This window comes from Salvia splendens, chromosome 12 (genome assembly GCF_004379255.2).
Source record: "Salvia splendens isolate huo1 chromosome 12, SspV2, whole genome shotgun sequence".
NCBI lineage: Eukaryota > Viridiplantae > Streptophyta > Magnoliopsida > Lamiales > Lamiaceae > Salvia > Salvia splendens.
In genome coordinates, this window is record NC_056043.1 from 31,491,245 (window position 1) to 31,506,911 (window position 15,667).

Below are 15,667 nucleotides of genomic sequence, written 5' to 3' on the forward strand. Positions count from 1 at the left end.
GAAACAACAATGGGTATTAAATCCCTAAACAGATTTCAACACTTAGTTGAATCAATGGCTAAAAAAGAAAAGATTCTAACTAATTTTTCATCCGACGGCTGAGATCTAATCATCTCAACTAAAACAAAACTAACGGTTCCTAAAGCTCATCAAGCGGATGAGCTGCTTGTCTTCACTCCACTGATCTGGCTCACTCAAATCATCACACATTTAGCATTCATACCAACAGATACAGTTCTTCAACTGATTTATTAATATCTTGATTCAAAACCTTATACCCCTCTGGCCAGGATATAATGTCTCACTTTGATACGACACTGATTTTAAGAAATGTAAAAAGAATGAGTGGAAGAAGTTAGTGAAACGAGATTTCTACATTTATAATGTGAGTGAAATGAATTATTACAATGTGTATAGTTCGTTTTACCAATAATAGTAAATATAAAATACTAACACATTCAATAGTGAGCATCACAAAATGACAATACGTGACATTTAATGGCAGACGAAAGAAGTATATGAGATTAGTTTTAGAATTTTCTAATTATCACAACAAGACACCCTCTACGTACGATGATAATCCGAGAGATGCAATGCGGTAATCTTAAATGCAGAAACATACACTACACGATATCTACATTTTAAACTCGTGTTTTTTTTATATCCTTAATTTTAATCGAACATTTTAATTTTAACTGAGCCACCTAAAAATAGTCATACACATTTAATTTGGCATGTGTTAAGCTCAATACTTGAATTTTTCACAACATTTAATGTTAATAGTAATAAATTAGTACTTACAATTACTAATGAATTTCAGAGGGACAAGGCTTCTATTCTAGAAGAGGCTATCAACCACATTATACACCTCCAAAAAAAAGTGGACACTCTTGAGAAGAAAATGACCACCAAGAGCTGCCGCCACGGCGGCGGCGGCAACATAAGATCTTGTTCAAATGAGAGGTTATTATGTGCAAATACTCAGCCTTCACTCCCTCTAATCAAGGCAAAAAGCTATGATTCTGAGGTGCTAATCAGTGTTGATCATCACTATGTGAGTAACAAAGGGGTGTTGGAAAAAATTGTTGGCATAATTGAGAAGCTCCATTTATCAGTTGATAGATGTAGTGTTGTCAATTTTGGAGATTCTGATCTCAACAATATCACAATTATTGCAGAGGTATGCATATATACATGTCATGACATATTGGCTTCATTTGTATCAATTTGTGAGCTGATTTTGTGTAAAAATTGATTTTGTTGCAGATGGGGGATGAGTGTGGTATGAGCATCAAGGAAGTAGTGAATAGATTACATATTGCTCTCAAGATTTAAGTTAATTAACATCAAGATAGGAAATCATGCATGTTAATCGGTATTAGTATTATTTGTTTTGTTCATTATTTACTAGTATATTTTTGTTGTAATACCTCAGAAGTTGATGTTGACGTCATTAATTCTACAAATTATTTAAAATTAAAGTTTGGTATAGTATCCATTTCTCTATAATTTTAAGTAAATAAATAAAATATCAACTCAAGCTTCAATTTTTATGAAATTTAATCGAGCATGATATGTGTTTCCACATCGGTGAGACGATTTAACATAGTATCTGGCAATCTTTATTAAAATTAACATGGGCCAAGAAATTCCCCTAAAATATTCAATGTTCTTTTAATGGGCCTAATGGTATGGACATTTGCATATTTCATTTTTAATTTTAAAACTTTTGGGCCCATATATCGACCTCAAGTATTTTGGGCTTAAAAGATACATTGACACCCTCTTGATTATTTCCATTTTCTTATATCATGTGGTATTTATATATGTAGAAGGTGTTCGAGTGATATACAAGTCAATTACATGCAAAAATAGTGTAAATAGGCCAAAATAGGGTAGATCACACATTCGGGCACCCCACATTCACGGGCTCATCTATGGTCTCTTCGTCAAATGTCATTTTGGTAATAGTTGTTAACGTATCACGCGGGTGAACCAGTGGTCGTGCGTCAAATGCAATTCAAGAATAATGAAAATTAATGATATGTCTAGTATTTTTCGAAGTATTCTGTTTGTAAATTAACTAGGAGGCATGTTTTGGTGCATTCGTCGAGTTTGTAATTACTAATTTACTACTGTATCTTAAGGCCATATTTGGTAGGGTTGATAACGATGGAATTCTATAAAAAAATGACATTTTTCTCATAGAATTCCATCACTAGATGAGTTATCAACCCTACCAACTTGGCATATACATATATTCAAAACTCATTGTTGTACATGGAATTAGTGATAATTCTAATCTCTAAATTAATCTTCAATTAGTCCTTTCATTTCTTTAACTGAATTTATTTCATATATATAAATGATAATGAGATCATACCATATGTGTGATCAAATACTAACTAAGTTACGGTAATACTCCCTCCGTCCGCCATTAGGAGTCCCATTTTTTAACTGCACGGGTTTTAAAAAATGTTAATAAAAGTCGGTGGAAAAAAGTTAGTGGAATAGGGGTCCCACTTGTATATAATAGTTTTAAATGAAATGTGAATGAAATAAGTTAATGAAAGGTGGGACCCTATTACTGTTTATGGTAAAAGTGAATCAGGACTCATATTCGCAGACAGACTAAAATGGAAAAACGAGACTCCTATTCACAGACGGATGGAGTGACTAATAACTAATATCAATTTTGTATGTTAAAAAAATATCAACACAAAGACATAAATTCATTATAACATCCTGAACTTTCGAACCTTGTTGTTATTATTATTATTAGCTTAACGTCAAATAATTATACATAAGTGATCGTTGTAGTATATAAAAAAAGACCCTTTATGTTTAGAATAATCGATCTTGGAATTATAAATAATAGTTGCTTCGTTCCCTAACGAACATTTCAAGTAATACTAAAAGTTTAAATCCAAAACAAAAGCTCGTAGTGTCCGACACATCCATCGAAAGTTCGAAAAAATCCTATTATACAAAATTATCAGATCATAATCTATTATAATTAGAGAGAGACGTGCAAGTCTCGGACAGGCCGTTGAATGTCCATGCTCACACTTCGAGGAAGTACAATACATCATGGGAATAGCCAATGTTTTCTCCAAATGAGTTCTTTCCTATAGAAGAAGATAGTTACAAAAATGAGGTACAATTAATAAATTAGTAATTTATACCAAGACTCAAAAGAAATCTTTTACAACATCAAATTAAGGTATTATAAAAAGATAGTACGTAGATTTTACAACATCAAATTAAGGTATTAGTGAAATATATATATAAATTTTGGAAAATCAAATGAAATCCAATAGTAGGATTTGAGTAGGATTGATCGACGGAGGAGATTCATTCTCATGTCCAATCAAGATCTTTTCGGGATTTCAAACCAAGTGGGCATTAAATGCAAGTGCAGAGAGATCAAAGCTTCATATGCGCCCTCAATTCTCAAACCATGTTTTTAGCCGTAAGACCAAGAAATAAGATCCAAATTAGATTTTCAGGCAGTTAAACCTCCCCAGTTGGATAGCAACTTGCCCAAAAATAACAAGTATATAAACCCCAACATTTCCAAATATAGCCACCCATCACAATCAAACATTCTCTTCACACCCACATTGAATGAAGGAGTACGAGGAGGGAGAATCAAATCCTCAATCCACCAACACTTTGTTTCCACATCAAAAGGTGAATCCCAAACCCTTCTTTTCCTTTACATTGATGCGAAGCATGCATATATTAATTGGCAATAAGAATCTGCCCAATGTTAACAACACAGTGAGTTACACCATGAGTCTTCCAAGTAGAACCACATTATTCAAGAGTCACCAAATCCATAGAATAGCCAACCCAAGTCCTACAACCATAGTAAAAACAAGTCAAGAAACTTATCTCCAAAATAGGATTATGCCGGAATTCCGGCGACTGAGTTTCGGCACGCCGTAGCTAACGGTGACAGCCCCACACCCCAATTCTTCACTAATTTCACAAACCTTCACCTATTAAATTCCAAAAACCTTAGATCTAAGATTTTAAATTCTTAGAAAATGAAATAAAAGAGAAAGAAATTTAAATATTAACATTACCTTCCAGGAGTTCGGCGAAGACGCAGCGGCCGGGACTGGAGTGGCGCCGGGAAGCTGCTCCGACAGCACGAGGCACGGAGGAGGCCGAAGCCGCCACCTGTGCATGCACAGTGGCGGCGGCAAATCCAAGAGAGGAAGAGGGAGTGAGAGAAGAAAGAGAGAGATGAGGGAGAGAGAGAGAACGACGGCTCGGGCAGGGTGGCGGCCGCAGTAGCAGGTGGTGAGAGTGTCCACTATAAGGCGGACACGTCCAATAGCCCCGCCCCAGTTTTGTCCATAGCCCCAGTTTTGTTGTCCATAGCCCCAAAATTTTGTGTCCGCCACTATAGTGGACACCTCCAATAGCCTCCAAATTCTATAATCAACTTTCATTTTATAATGTTTCAAGTAATTATGAACAAATTTATCGGGCTATACGTAATTAGAAGAACATGACTATACGAAGTAGAATTAAAATTAAAATTAAAATTAAAATTAAAATTACACACTAAATTAAAATTAAAATTACCCGCTACATTTAATCTAGTACAAATCACTAACATGTTTACACTGCGCCACCACCTCCCCTACGTGCCCAGACTTCTTCAATCAAATCGGCCTGCAGTGTGTTATGTGATGTGGTCCTGCGCATATCAGCGAAGCGCTGGATCAAATATTCATTGCTCCGTGGTACGCCCATCTGGATCGGCGCGGAGGCAACACCGTGACTTGTACTTGCGCCCTCTTCCGGCGCCCATCGCTCTGCCGCAAAGCCTTCATCTTCTATTATCATATTATGCAATACGATACAAGCTAACATAATATTCGCGACATCATCTTCGTGCCAAACTCGTCCCAAATTGTAGTGGGAGAAATTTTTATAGATGTAGAGTTGGAATGGTGTAAAAATAATGAATGGAGTGGGGTGTATTTATAGGTGAATTGAAATGAAAAAAAATTAAAATCGGCTATAGCCGCGGCGGTCGGTGCCGCCACTATAGGCGCCGCGCCTATAGCCGCTTCCGCCCCCATTTCGCCGCGTCCTCGCCCCGGAGTCGGCTGAAGCCCGTCCGCCCCTACCACCCCCATTTCGGTGTCCGCCCGCGCCTCTCCACTATAGCCCGCCCGCCCTCCGCCCCAACCCGCGGCTATAGGGCTGGCAAATCGTGCGGATTGGGTCGTTATCGGGTCAACCTGATAATGACCCAACCCAATAAGGCCTAACCTGAACCCGACCTGTTAAGGAAACTGTAAATCCGAACACGAACCCGACCTGCTACCTTCAAATCCGAACACGACCCGCACCCGACACGAACCCGTTATCGACACGATATAATATGGGTTGACACGACACGATAACAACCCGAACCCGATATTACACGATTAAAACCTAATATTACACGATTAAACCTTAATTTTAACCTAAATTACACAATTAAAATTCATTTTATACTATTTAAACATAATTTATAAGAAATTAAAAAATTAAATTAATATATATATTTTTAAATAATATTAAAAATAATAACATTATTTCTTAATGGGTTACCCGTATCCGACCCGAACCCGACCCGAAATTATCGGGTTCTTAATGGGTCAACCCGATAAGGACACGGATCCAATAAGACTTGACCCCAACCCAATAATTTCGTGCAGATTCGTGTCAGATTATCGTGTCGTGTCAAAAATTGACAGCCCTACGCGGCTATAGCCGCGGGCACCCCATAGTGGACACCGTGAGAAATGGGAGCTTTTCTCATTTTAGGTTATGAAAAATTGAGAATGAAGATGAATTGAGTGTTTATATATGGGGTTTATTTTTCTTTTATTTGCTATTGGGCTAATGATAATTCATTTGGGTTGAACTAGTGAAAAGAATGAATCCGGGCCCAACTCCCTTTAATAGATGAAACTGCAGTAAATTTATTTAAAGTAGTCCAGTTTCGAAAATAGAATTTATTGGGAGGAATTTTAATATTAAATTGTAGCCTAAGATTTAAATTAAGGTTCTTTTAATATTTTTATTAAATTGATCTTTATGTCTTTCTAATGGTGGAATTGAGACCATAATAATTTAGTTGAACCTCCGAAGCTTAGTAGGTAATTCACTTCTTGAATGAAGTCTAATATATGGATCAAAGTTTCTTTATAGTAATCGGTGTGAGAGCCAAATTTCAAAGTTAAGCATAAAGTTGCAATTCTATCAAAGCCGAGAATAGTGAAAGAAGCATTAAATAGTATACAGAAAATTCTTAAAGAATAGCGAAAATAAAAGGGATTAATTAGGAAGCATACATTCCTATTAAAGTTTAAAATTTTCTTGAAGTCTGATTAGTGTATTATATTATATTGTGATGTTTTGAAAAAGGTTATCTCAGCAAATTAAGGTCGGAGCAAGAAATTCAAGTTAAGGAAAATTAAACGAACGAGGTGGGCTTTCTGTTTACTATACAGTTCAAGTATGCTTTCAGTTATTTAAATTCACAAAATGATTCATCTTGCCATGTTTTTGTTTTGAGCATTACCTATCTGTTTGTCTAGAAAGGGGAGCGACCCTACTTGACCAGTTATGTTGTGAATCGAATTTGGGTCTAAGTGTGAGAGAGATTCCCTGCTCAGGCTAGTGTACACCAGGGACCGTGAGCCATCCTTCGAGTTGGCCGGTCGTTGTGTCAGTGGAATGTGGCCACATTCCCGGCACCAGAAAGAAGTTCAGATATGGTATATGTTCCTGGAAAATGGATCGGCCGAACATAGTTTTAAAGAGAAAATTGTTTTTAGTGTTCTCGGGCATTTTCAATAAAACCATGAGTTCACTCAGTGATGGCTTGACAAAACCAGTTTTTATGAAAAATATATTTCAGCATTGTGTCCACTGAGTACATCAAGTACTCGGCCCTGCATATATTTTAAAAATGTGCAGGTTAAGCGACGACGACGAAGGGCAGTGTTGAACACAGATGGCGAATGTGATAATGTTTGGATGCATCGTGTCTCCATACACGATGTCATTCTCTCTTGACTCTTCCGCTGCAATGTAAAAGTTGAGCTTATGTTCTTTTGTATCATGCACTCTGATATATTTTACCAATTATTCCAATTTGATTTCGTTCATTTTAGTTGTGCCAAGGTCCTCCCTTTCTTCCCTGCTTCTTTAATCCACCCCTAGCCGCGATAAACCGCGTTTGCTATCCATAGCAAAGTGCGGTCGTGACATTTATCAATCTTCTTGTATTGGGACGGAGGGAGTAACTTTCAATTCTGTGTATTGAAATTATCAATCTTCTTGTATTGATAAAACTTATGTCTTGGTCTTGATAATTTCAATACACAGAATTGAAAGTTACTCCCTCCGTCCCAAGATAAGCTACTCACATTCCTTTTTGGGACGTCCCAAGATAAGTGAGTCATTTCCTTTTTTGGTATTCTCTCTCTTACCTTTTCTCTCTATTTTATTAACTCTCTTACTTTATTCGCTTTCCACTTTATTAACAAAACCCCATTTACTTAAATCTCGTGCCGAAAAGTTTGTGCTCACTTATCTTGAGACGGAGGAAGTATTAGTTATTACTGTAAATTAGTTAGCACACTAACGCAACCCTCCTACCATATCATATCATAGATAATATCATATCAGAGCAAATCATATCAGATCAGATAATCCTCTTGTTATAAATAACATAAAAGAAACATGCCCATTATATATATGATTATTAGTATAAATTTATAATATAGCCAAAAGTCGCGATTGTTGATGATTCCGTCTGTCTATTTGATTTAATTAATCCTAATTATAGTATGCGATTTTCCATACGTTTATTCAATACACTATATCTTTGCTATTTTTCCAGAATTTTATTTTGTATATTACTCCATGTATGCACAATCAACGATATAATGTCGGTTATAATATCATAAAATCTTAGTAATTTGAAAGATACAATGTCGGTTATAATACTAACTAGTGTCACACGGATCTTTAATTTATTATTATATACATAAAAATTTAAAAATTAAGCAAACACATTTTTCTAATATTTCTTTTATTGTATGTATTAATTCGAAAACAAAATTAAAAAAATAAAACATAATAGTTAATTATACATAATGATTAATTTAAAAGTAAAGAAAATTTTTAGTTATAAAAATCAATTCTAACAAAAAAGATTTCTTTCTACTAATTTATGAACAAATAAATATAAAAAAATTAATTATATTGTGTCGTTAAACTGCAAACCGTGCTATGCACGATAACTTTTTTGTGTAAATGATATAATATTAAATTATTATGCATCAAAAGTAGAAAATTTAAAATTTATTTAATAGAATATATATTTGTATATTGTAATAATATTTTTCTATATATTACAAAATAAACTAAATATAGTAAAAGTTCCAAAAAACATCATGAAATCTGTAGAAATTTGTAGGAATAGTCAAACACTTATTTACACATACTGAAAGGTTTGTTGATATATTATAATAATGTTTCTCTATGCATTACAAAATAAATTAAACATCTCATAAAAGTTCCAAAAATATCATAAAATCAGTAGAAATTGTAGTAATATTACATAAAATAAGAAGAATCAAACGCTCAAGAATTGGCAGATAAATATTAGTATATGTAAAAATTGTATGTAATCATAAATAATAACTACACTATAAATATTTGTAGATAAATATTAATTCATTTAAATTCAAAATACTCTATTAAATGTAGTAGTTTATAGTAAATCTATTATAATTAAATATTTATAAGCATAGTGTATTTATAAATAGAACGAATTTTCTAAAATTATTAACCTTTATCACCATAATTATCATGCCACTATATATTTATTCAAATACAATTTTTAAATAAGATTTCTTATTTTATTTTTTGTTACACTTAATATTGTCAACAAATATTCTTTTCTTCTTAAATTATACAATATAGGTTATAGAGGTGAAAAATTATAAGTCATCAAATCAAGAAAAACAACATAATATTGTTTATAATTACTGATTAATAAATATTGTTATACTATAAATAAAAATTGTGTGAAAAAATTTACTACTAAATTTCATATACTATTGAACAAATATTTTATATCTAATTGTGACTTAGATCACGAGTAAAAAACAAACTCAACTTACTACAGTAAAAAAATATACATAATTAGGGTAGAATAAAATGAACTATTAGACCTATCATCAATACATTTATACAAAAAGTCCACCACAAAATAACAAACTTATAGAAAATGGGCAGATATTGTACACATATAGTATAATTTATACCATAAATTATAAACCTACTAAAACATGTAATGATTAAATCAATACAATTATACTGTACAACAAAAATAAACTAAATAGTCAATCCTCCATTCTCAATCCAAATAAACCTTAAAGAAGAATCAGATTCATCATAACTGCCAGAAAAATTCACCGACGACGCCACCAACACCACTCATCTTCTCATCCGATTTCTTCATATCATCATTATACATAATCAATTTCGAAAGAATTCTCTACGAATGACATAGAATGTGCATACTCTCAACTTGAGAGTACCTTAGCTTCGAAACACAAGAATTGTATGATTCCCCCAGCTAGCCTAATACATGTATTTATAGCCATGACATATATTTTATTATTAATGGAGAACCGTTTCAAATTAAATTTTATTTGACCATGAAATCTTCAAAATTGAATAATAATATTAAAGTAGTAATCATTTTTTAATGGCTTAACCGTTTCACATTTAATTCTAATTTGGGCATGAGTCTCCAAATTTGAATGACACGCTTTCTTTATCTTTTGGCCATGGAGTCAAAAACTGTAACTGCCTCATTTAATCAAATTTAATTTAAAAAGTGCCTAATTTTTTAGTTATGTCTAATGATTTGTAATTAATGCATGATTGGAAGTTACAAATCAAAATCATAATTTAATTATATGAACTTAAAACTTTTAAATATTAAAAAATTTACCCAAAATTCTTTAATATTCAAAATAAGGCCCAAACCCGCCTTTTATATATGTATAGAATTTTTGTGGATAAAATTCCGGAATGACTGAAAATTTGTATATATATATAACTCACTGGCTCCTCAAACATATAGTATTAACAATATCCAAATTTTGATCTTGCATCTTATTTTAACATCTGTCAAATAGTAGTATTAAATGCAAAAACTGTTTAAGTTCGGCTGGCTTGGAAAATCAGCCCACTTGGCATCTAAAAGACATTTTATACACATTTAATATCTTTAATTATATTTACTTTAATAAAATGAAATCACACCACATGACCCATCTGTTGAAATTTGACAAATTTCAATTCCCACATCGGTGGAAGTTAATAGTTGGGGGTAAGTTGCCTTATAAAAGGAACTCTCCCCCTCATTTGTAATACATCCCAAATTTGTATTCTCTTCTCCGTCTATATATAAGCGGGCTCTGCAGAGGGTGCTCGGAGACGTAGGCAATTTGGCCGAACTCCGTTATCAAAGTTTCGGGTGTGTTCTTTCTTTATTATTTATTTTGTTCCGCATTTATTTCTGGCTTTATTTTCTGTTGGGATATTGTATTCAATATTATTTGCGGGTTTGGTAGTAGTGTTTTGTACGGTTCTTTTGGGTGTTTTTATATTGTGATAAATACACCAACTGATAAATTCTGTTAGGAATCTGGTATTTAAGAGGGACAGTGTCCTCGCCAGTCTTTCCAAAGAATTTATTTGGAGAAGTAATTTTATCGAGTAGACCCCATTGGGTTAACTCTGAAATTACTGAATCAGTTCATTTCACTATTTGAGAGAAAATTACCCAGTTTTCTCAACAAGTGGTATCAGAGCCAAAGGTTCATCCTTGGTTCTATTTGTTTGTAATATTGAATACTTTATTTTGAGTCTGTAATGACGGGTAATGATCAAGAAAACAAGGGTAGTTCTTCGTCATCGTGGTCGAGGTTTCCACTGTCAAATATGAAATTGACGGTGGAGATATTTGACGGTACTGGCCATTTTGGTATGTGGTAGGGGGAGGTTCTAGACTCTCTTTTCCAGCAACGTCTTGACATTGCCATTGAAGAAAAGAAACCAGAAGATATAGATGATAAAGATTGGAGTACCATAAATCGGTTAACTTGTGGAACAATTCGGTCGTGTCTGTCCAGGGAGCAAAAGTATGTTGTCAAGAATGAGACTTCTGCACATAGATTGTGGAAGACACTGGAGGACAAATTTCTGAAGAAGAGTGGTCAGAATAAGCTCCTTATGAAGAAAAGGTTGTTCCGATTTGAATACCGACCAGGTACCACTATGAATGAACACATTACTTTGTTTAACCAATTAGTAGCAGACCTGCTAAATTTAGATGTGAAATTTGAGGATGAGGATCTGGCATTGATGTTGTTGTCGTCTCTACCTGATGAATTTGAACATCTGGAGACCACATTACTCCACGGTAAAGAGAATGTGTCTTTAGATACTGTATGTTCTGCTTTGTATAGTCATGAATTGCGAAAGACAGATAAAATGAAAGACAAAGCAGTTACAGATGAAGCATTAGTGGCAAGAGGTCGTCAACAAGGCCGATCAAAGGAGAGAAGAGGAAGGTCCAAATCGAAAAGGCGAGTTGCCAAAGATGAGTGTGCTTTCTGTTATGAGAAAGAACATTGGAAGAAAGACTGCCCAAAGTTGAAGAAGAAAGAAAAGGCTTCGCAAGATGCAAATGTTGCTGAATGCAAAAATGATGCGGAGTCAGATTGTTCTTTGACAGTTTCACCTTCAACATCGCATCCAGACGAGTGGATATTGGATTCAGGTTGCACCTATCATATGTGTCCCATCAGGGAGTGGTTCTTTGATTTCGAAGAACTCAATGGCGGACTTGTTTACATGGGGAATGACAGTCCATGTAAGACAGCCGGGATAGGCTCAATCAAGCTACGGAATCAGGATGGATCCACCAGAATTTTGAAGGATGTGCGGTACGTGCCCCAGTTGAAGAAGAATCTCATCTCATTGGGGGCCCTAGAATCTAAAGGCCTAGTTGTGATGATGTTAGATGGAATTCTTAAAGCAACTTCAGGAGCATTGGTGATGCTGAAAGGTGTGAGGAAGAACAATTTGTATTACTACCAAGGTAGTACAGTTGTTGGGACAGTAGCAACTGCAACTTCGAGTAAGAAGAAGGATGCAGAGGCGACGAAGCTTTGGCATATGCGATTGGGACATGCTGGTGAGAGATCATTGCAAATTCTCGCCAAGCAAGGATTATTGAAAGGTACGAAGTCTTGCAAATTAGAGTTTTGCGAGCATTGCGTTCTGGGAAAACATCGAAGAGTGAAATTTGGCACTGCAATCCATAATACAAAGGGAATTCTGGATTACGTGCACTCAGATGTGTGGGGACCTGCCAAGACTCCGTCACTTGGAGGTAGACACTATTTTGTCACTTTTGTTGATGATTTTTCCAGGAGAGTTTGGGTGTACACTATGAAGAGCAAAAATGAAGTCCTTGGGATTTTTCTGAAATGGAAAGCTCAAGTTGAAAATCAGATGGGGAGGAAGATCAAGGTTCTCCGATCAGACAACGGTGGAGAATACAAGAGTGATCCTTTCCAAGATGTATGCCAGGAGTGTGGCATAGTTCGGCACTTCACAGTGAGAAATACACCACAACAGAATGGAGTGTCAGAGCGTATGAATCGAACACTAGTGGAGAAAGTTCGTTGTATGCTGTCTAATGCTGGGCTAGACAGAAAATTTTGGGCTGAGGCCATCACATACGCTCAACACATTGTCAATCGTTTGCCATGTTCTGCCATTGATGGCAAGACTCCTTTAGAGGTATGGTCCGGTAAACCTGCAACTGATTATGATTCTTTGCATATTTTTGGTTCTATTGCATATTATCATGTGACTGAATCAAAGTTGGATCCACGTGCAAAGAAGGCTTTGTTTATGGGTTTCAGTGCTGGTGTTAAAGGATATCGGTTATGGTGTTTGGAGTCTAAGAAGACGATTGTAAGTAGGGATGTTACCTTTGATGAATCTTCCATGTTGAATAAGGTAAATCCAAATAGTAGTGATACTTCGCAGCAGGTGGAGTATACACCGAAGCAGGTGGAGTTCGAAGAAGCAGTTGTGATCCCAACTACGAACATCACAAATGACTCTCCTACGGAAGAAGAAGAAGAGTCAGATGATGAAGAGGTTCCACCCCAAGAACCTTCGCAGCAATCAGAGCCAATTGCAGTTAGGCGAACGAGGCGGGAAAATAAGAAACCTGCTCGATTTGCGGATATGGTAGCATATGCGCTTCCAGTTGTTGATGATATTCCATGTATCTTTTCGAAAGCTATTGAAAGTTCAGAAAGCGATGGTTGGAAAGGTGCTTTGGAAGAAGAAATGCAATCTCTTCAGAAGAACAAGACGTGGAAGCTGATGCCATTGCCGAAAGGCAGGAAGGCAATTGGATGTAAATGGGTTTTTGCAAAGAAAGAGGGATTTTCTAACAAAGATGATGTTCGCTACAAAGCAAGATTGGTAGCTAAAGGCTACGCCCAGAAGGAGGGAATTGATTACAATGAGGTATTTTCTCCTGTTGTTAAACATTCCTCCATTAGAATTTTGTTGGCTTTGGTAGCGCAGTTGAATTTGGAGCTAGCTCAACTTGATGTGAAGACCGCGTTTTTACACGGTGATCTAAAGGAGGAAATCTATATGACCCAACCGGAGGGATTCAAGGTTGCTGGTAAAGAAAATTGGGTTTGCAAGTTGAACAAATCGTTGTACGGATTGAAGCAGTCTTCAAGACAGTGGTACAAACGGTTTGACAAGTTTATGAAGGATCATATGTACACAAGAAGCAAATACGACCACTGTGTGTATTTGCGCATACTTCAAGATGGTTCCTACATCTACCTACTCTTATACGTTGATGATATGCTGATAGCATCAAAGAGCCAAGTTGAAATTGACAGATTGAAGGCTTAGTTGAGTAAAGAGTTCGAGATGAAGGATTTGGGGAAAGCCAAGAAGATTCTCGGTATGGAGATTACAATGGATAGAGAGGGAGACAAGCTTTGGCTGACACAGAAGCAGTATTTGACCAAAGTACTACAGCGTTTTGGTATAAATGATAATTCCAAACCTGTAAGTACCCCGCTTGCTCCTCATTTGAAACTTAGTTCTCAGTTATCTCCAAAAACGGAAGACGAACGAGAATATATGGCGAAAGTTCCCTATGCTAACGCAGTTGGAAGCTTGATGTATGCAATGGTGTGTACAAGACCAGACATTTCACAGGCCGTTGGTATTGTAAGCAGATACATGCATGATCCAGGAAATGGTCATTGGCAAGCTGTGAAATGGATTCTGCGGTATATCAAAGATACTGTAGATATTGGTTTGTTGTTTGAGCAGGATAAGTCACTTGGTCATTTTGCAGTTGGATATTGTGATTCCGACTATGCTGGTGATTTGGATAAGCGAAGATCTACTACTGGCTATTTGTTCACTTTAGCGAATGCGCCAGTTAGTTGGAAGTCTACCTTGCAGTCAACGGTAGCTTTGTCTACGACAGAGGCAGAGTACATGGCCATTACTGAAGCTGTGAAGGAGGCAATTTGGCTTCATGGGTTGCTGAAAGAATTAGGTGTTGGTCAGAAACAACTTGAAGTACATTCTGACAGCCAGAGTGCTATTCATTTAGCAAAGAATCAGGTCTTTCATGCAAGGACGAAGCACATTGATGTTCGCTATCATTTTGTGCGGGAAATTCTCGAAGAAGAGGAAATTGTCATCAGAAAGGTTCCGACTTTGGAGAATCTTGCAGATATGTTGACCAAGGTGGTGACAAGAGCCAAGTTTGAACATTGTTTAGACTTGGTTAATATTCTGCGATTTGGAGCTAGCGCTTAACTGCGCCAATATGAAAGCACCGCGAGTCGTTTGTTTTGGTGGCGAAGATTTGTGTTCGGTGGAATTTGAAATTTTGTCAAGGTGGAGATTTGTTGAAATTTGACAAATTTCAATTCCCACATCGGTGGGAGTTAATAGTTGGGGGGTAAGTTGCCTTATAAAAGGAACTCCCCCCTCATTTGTAATACATCCCAAATTTGTATTCTCTTCTCCGTCTATATATAAGCGGGCTCTGCAGAGGGTGCTCGGAGACGTAGGCAATTTGGCCGAACTTCGTTATCAAAGTTTCGGGTGTGTTCTTTCTTTATTATTTATTTTGTTCCGCATTTATTTCTGGCTTTATTTTCTGTTGGGATATTGTATTCAATATTATTTGCGGGTTTGGTAGTAGTGTTTTGTACGGTTCTTTTGGGTGTTTTTATATTGTGATAAATACACCGACTGATAAATTCTGTTAGGAATCTGGTATTTAAGAGGGACAGTGTCCTCGCCAGTCTTTCCAAAGAATTTATTTGGAGAAGTAATTTTATCGAGTAGACCCCATTGGGTTAACTCTGAAATTACTGAATCGGTTCATTTCACTATTTGAGAGAAAATTACCCGGTTTTCTCAACACCATCAAGATTTGTGTATCCACTTTTGGTGGAAGATCAGTTTTCCAGCTGCACCCTTTCAAATT

The 15,667-nt window shown here is 35.9% G+C and overlaps 1 protein-coding gene across 1 annotated transcript; it reads left to right on the forward strand.

Annotated features, from left to right (window-relative positions):
* Nucleotides 1–14,079: 14,079 nt before the first annotated feature.
* On the forward strand, nucleotides 14,080–14,988 carry LOC121757891 (secreted RxLR effector protein 161-like). Its single transcript, XM_042153352.1, has 2 exons — nucleotides 14,080–14,722; nucleotides 14,855–14,988. Exons 1-2 carry the CDS (start codon nucleotides 14,080–14,082, stop codon nucleotides 14,986–14,988), a joined length of 777 nt encoding a protein of 258 aa, XP_042009286.1.
* The last annotated feature ends 679 nt before the right edge of the window (nucleotides 14,989–15,667 follow it).

Excerpts from the sequence above, each read along its gene's own strand:
- LOC121757891 (XM_042153352.1), top strand. The coding sequence starts at position 14,080 with ATGAAGGATTTGGGGAAAGCCAAGAAGATTCTCGGTATGGAGATTACA. Across the intron at positions 14,723-14,854 it reads TGGGTTGCTGAAAGAATTAG|AAGAGGAAATTGTCATCAGA; the intron begins GTGTTGGTCAGA and ends AAATTCTCGAAG.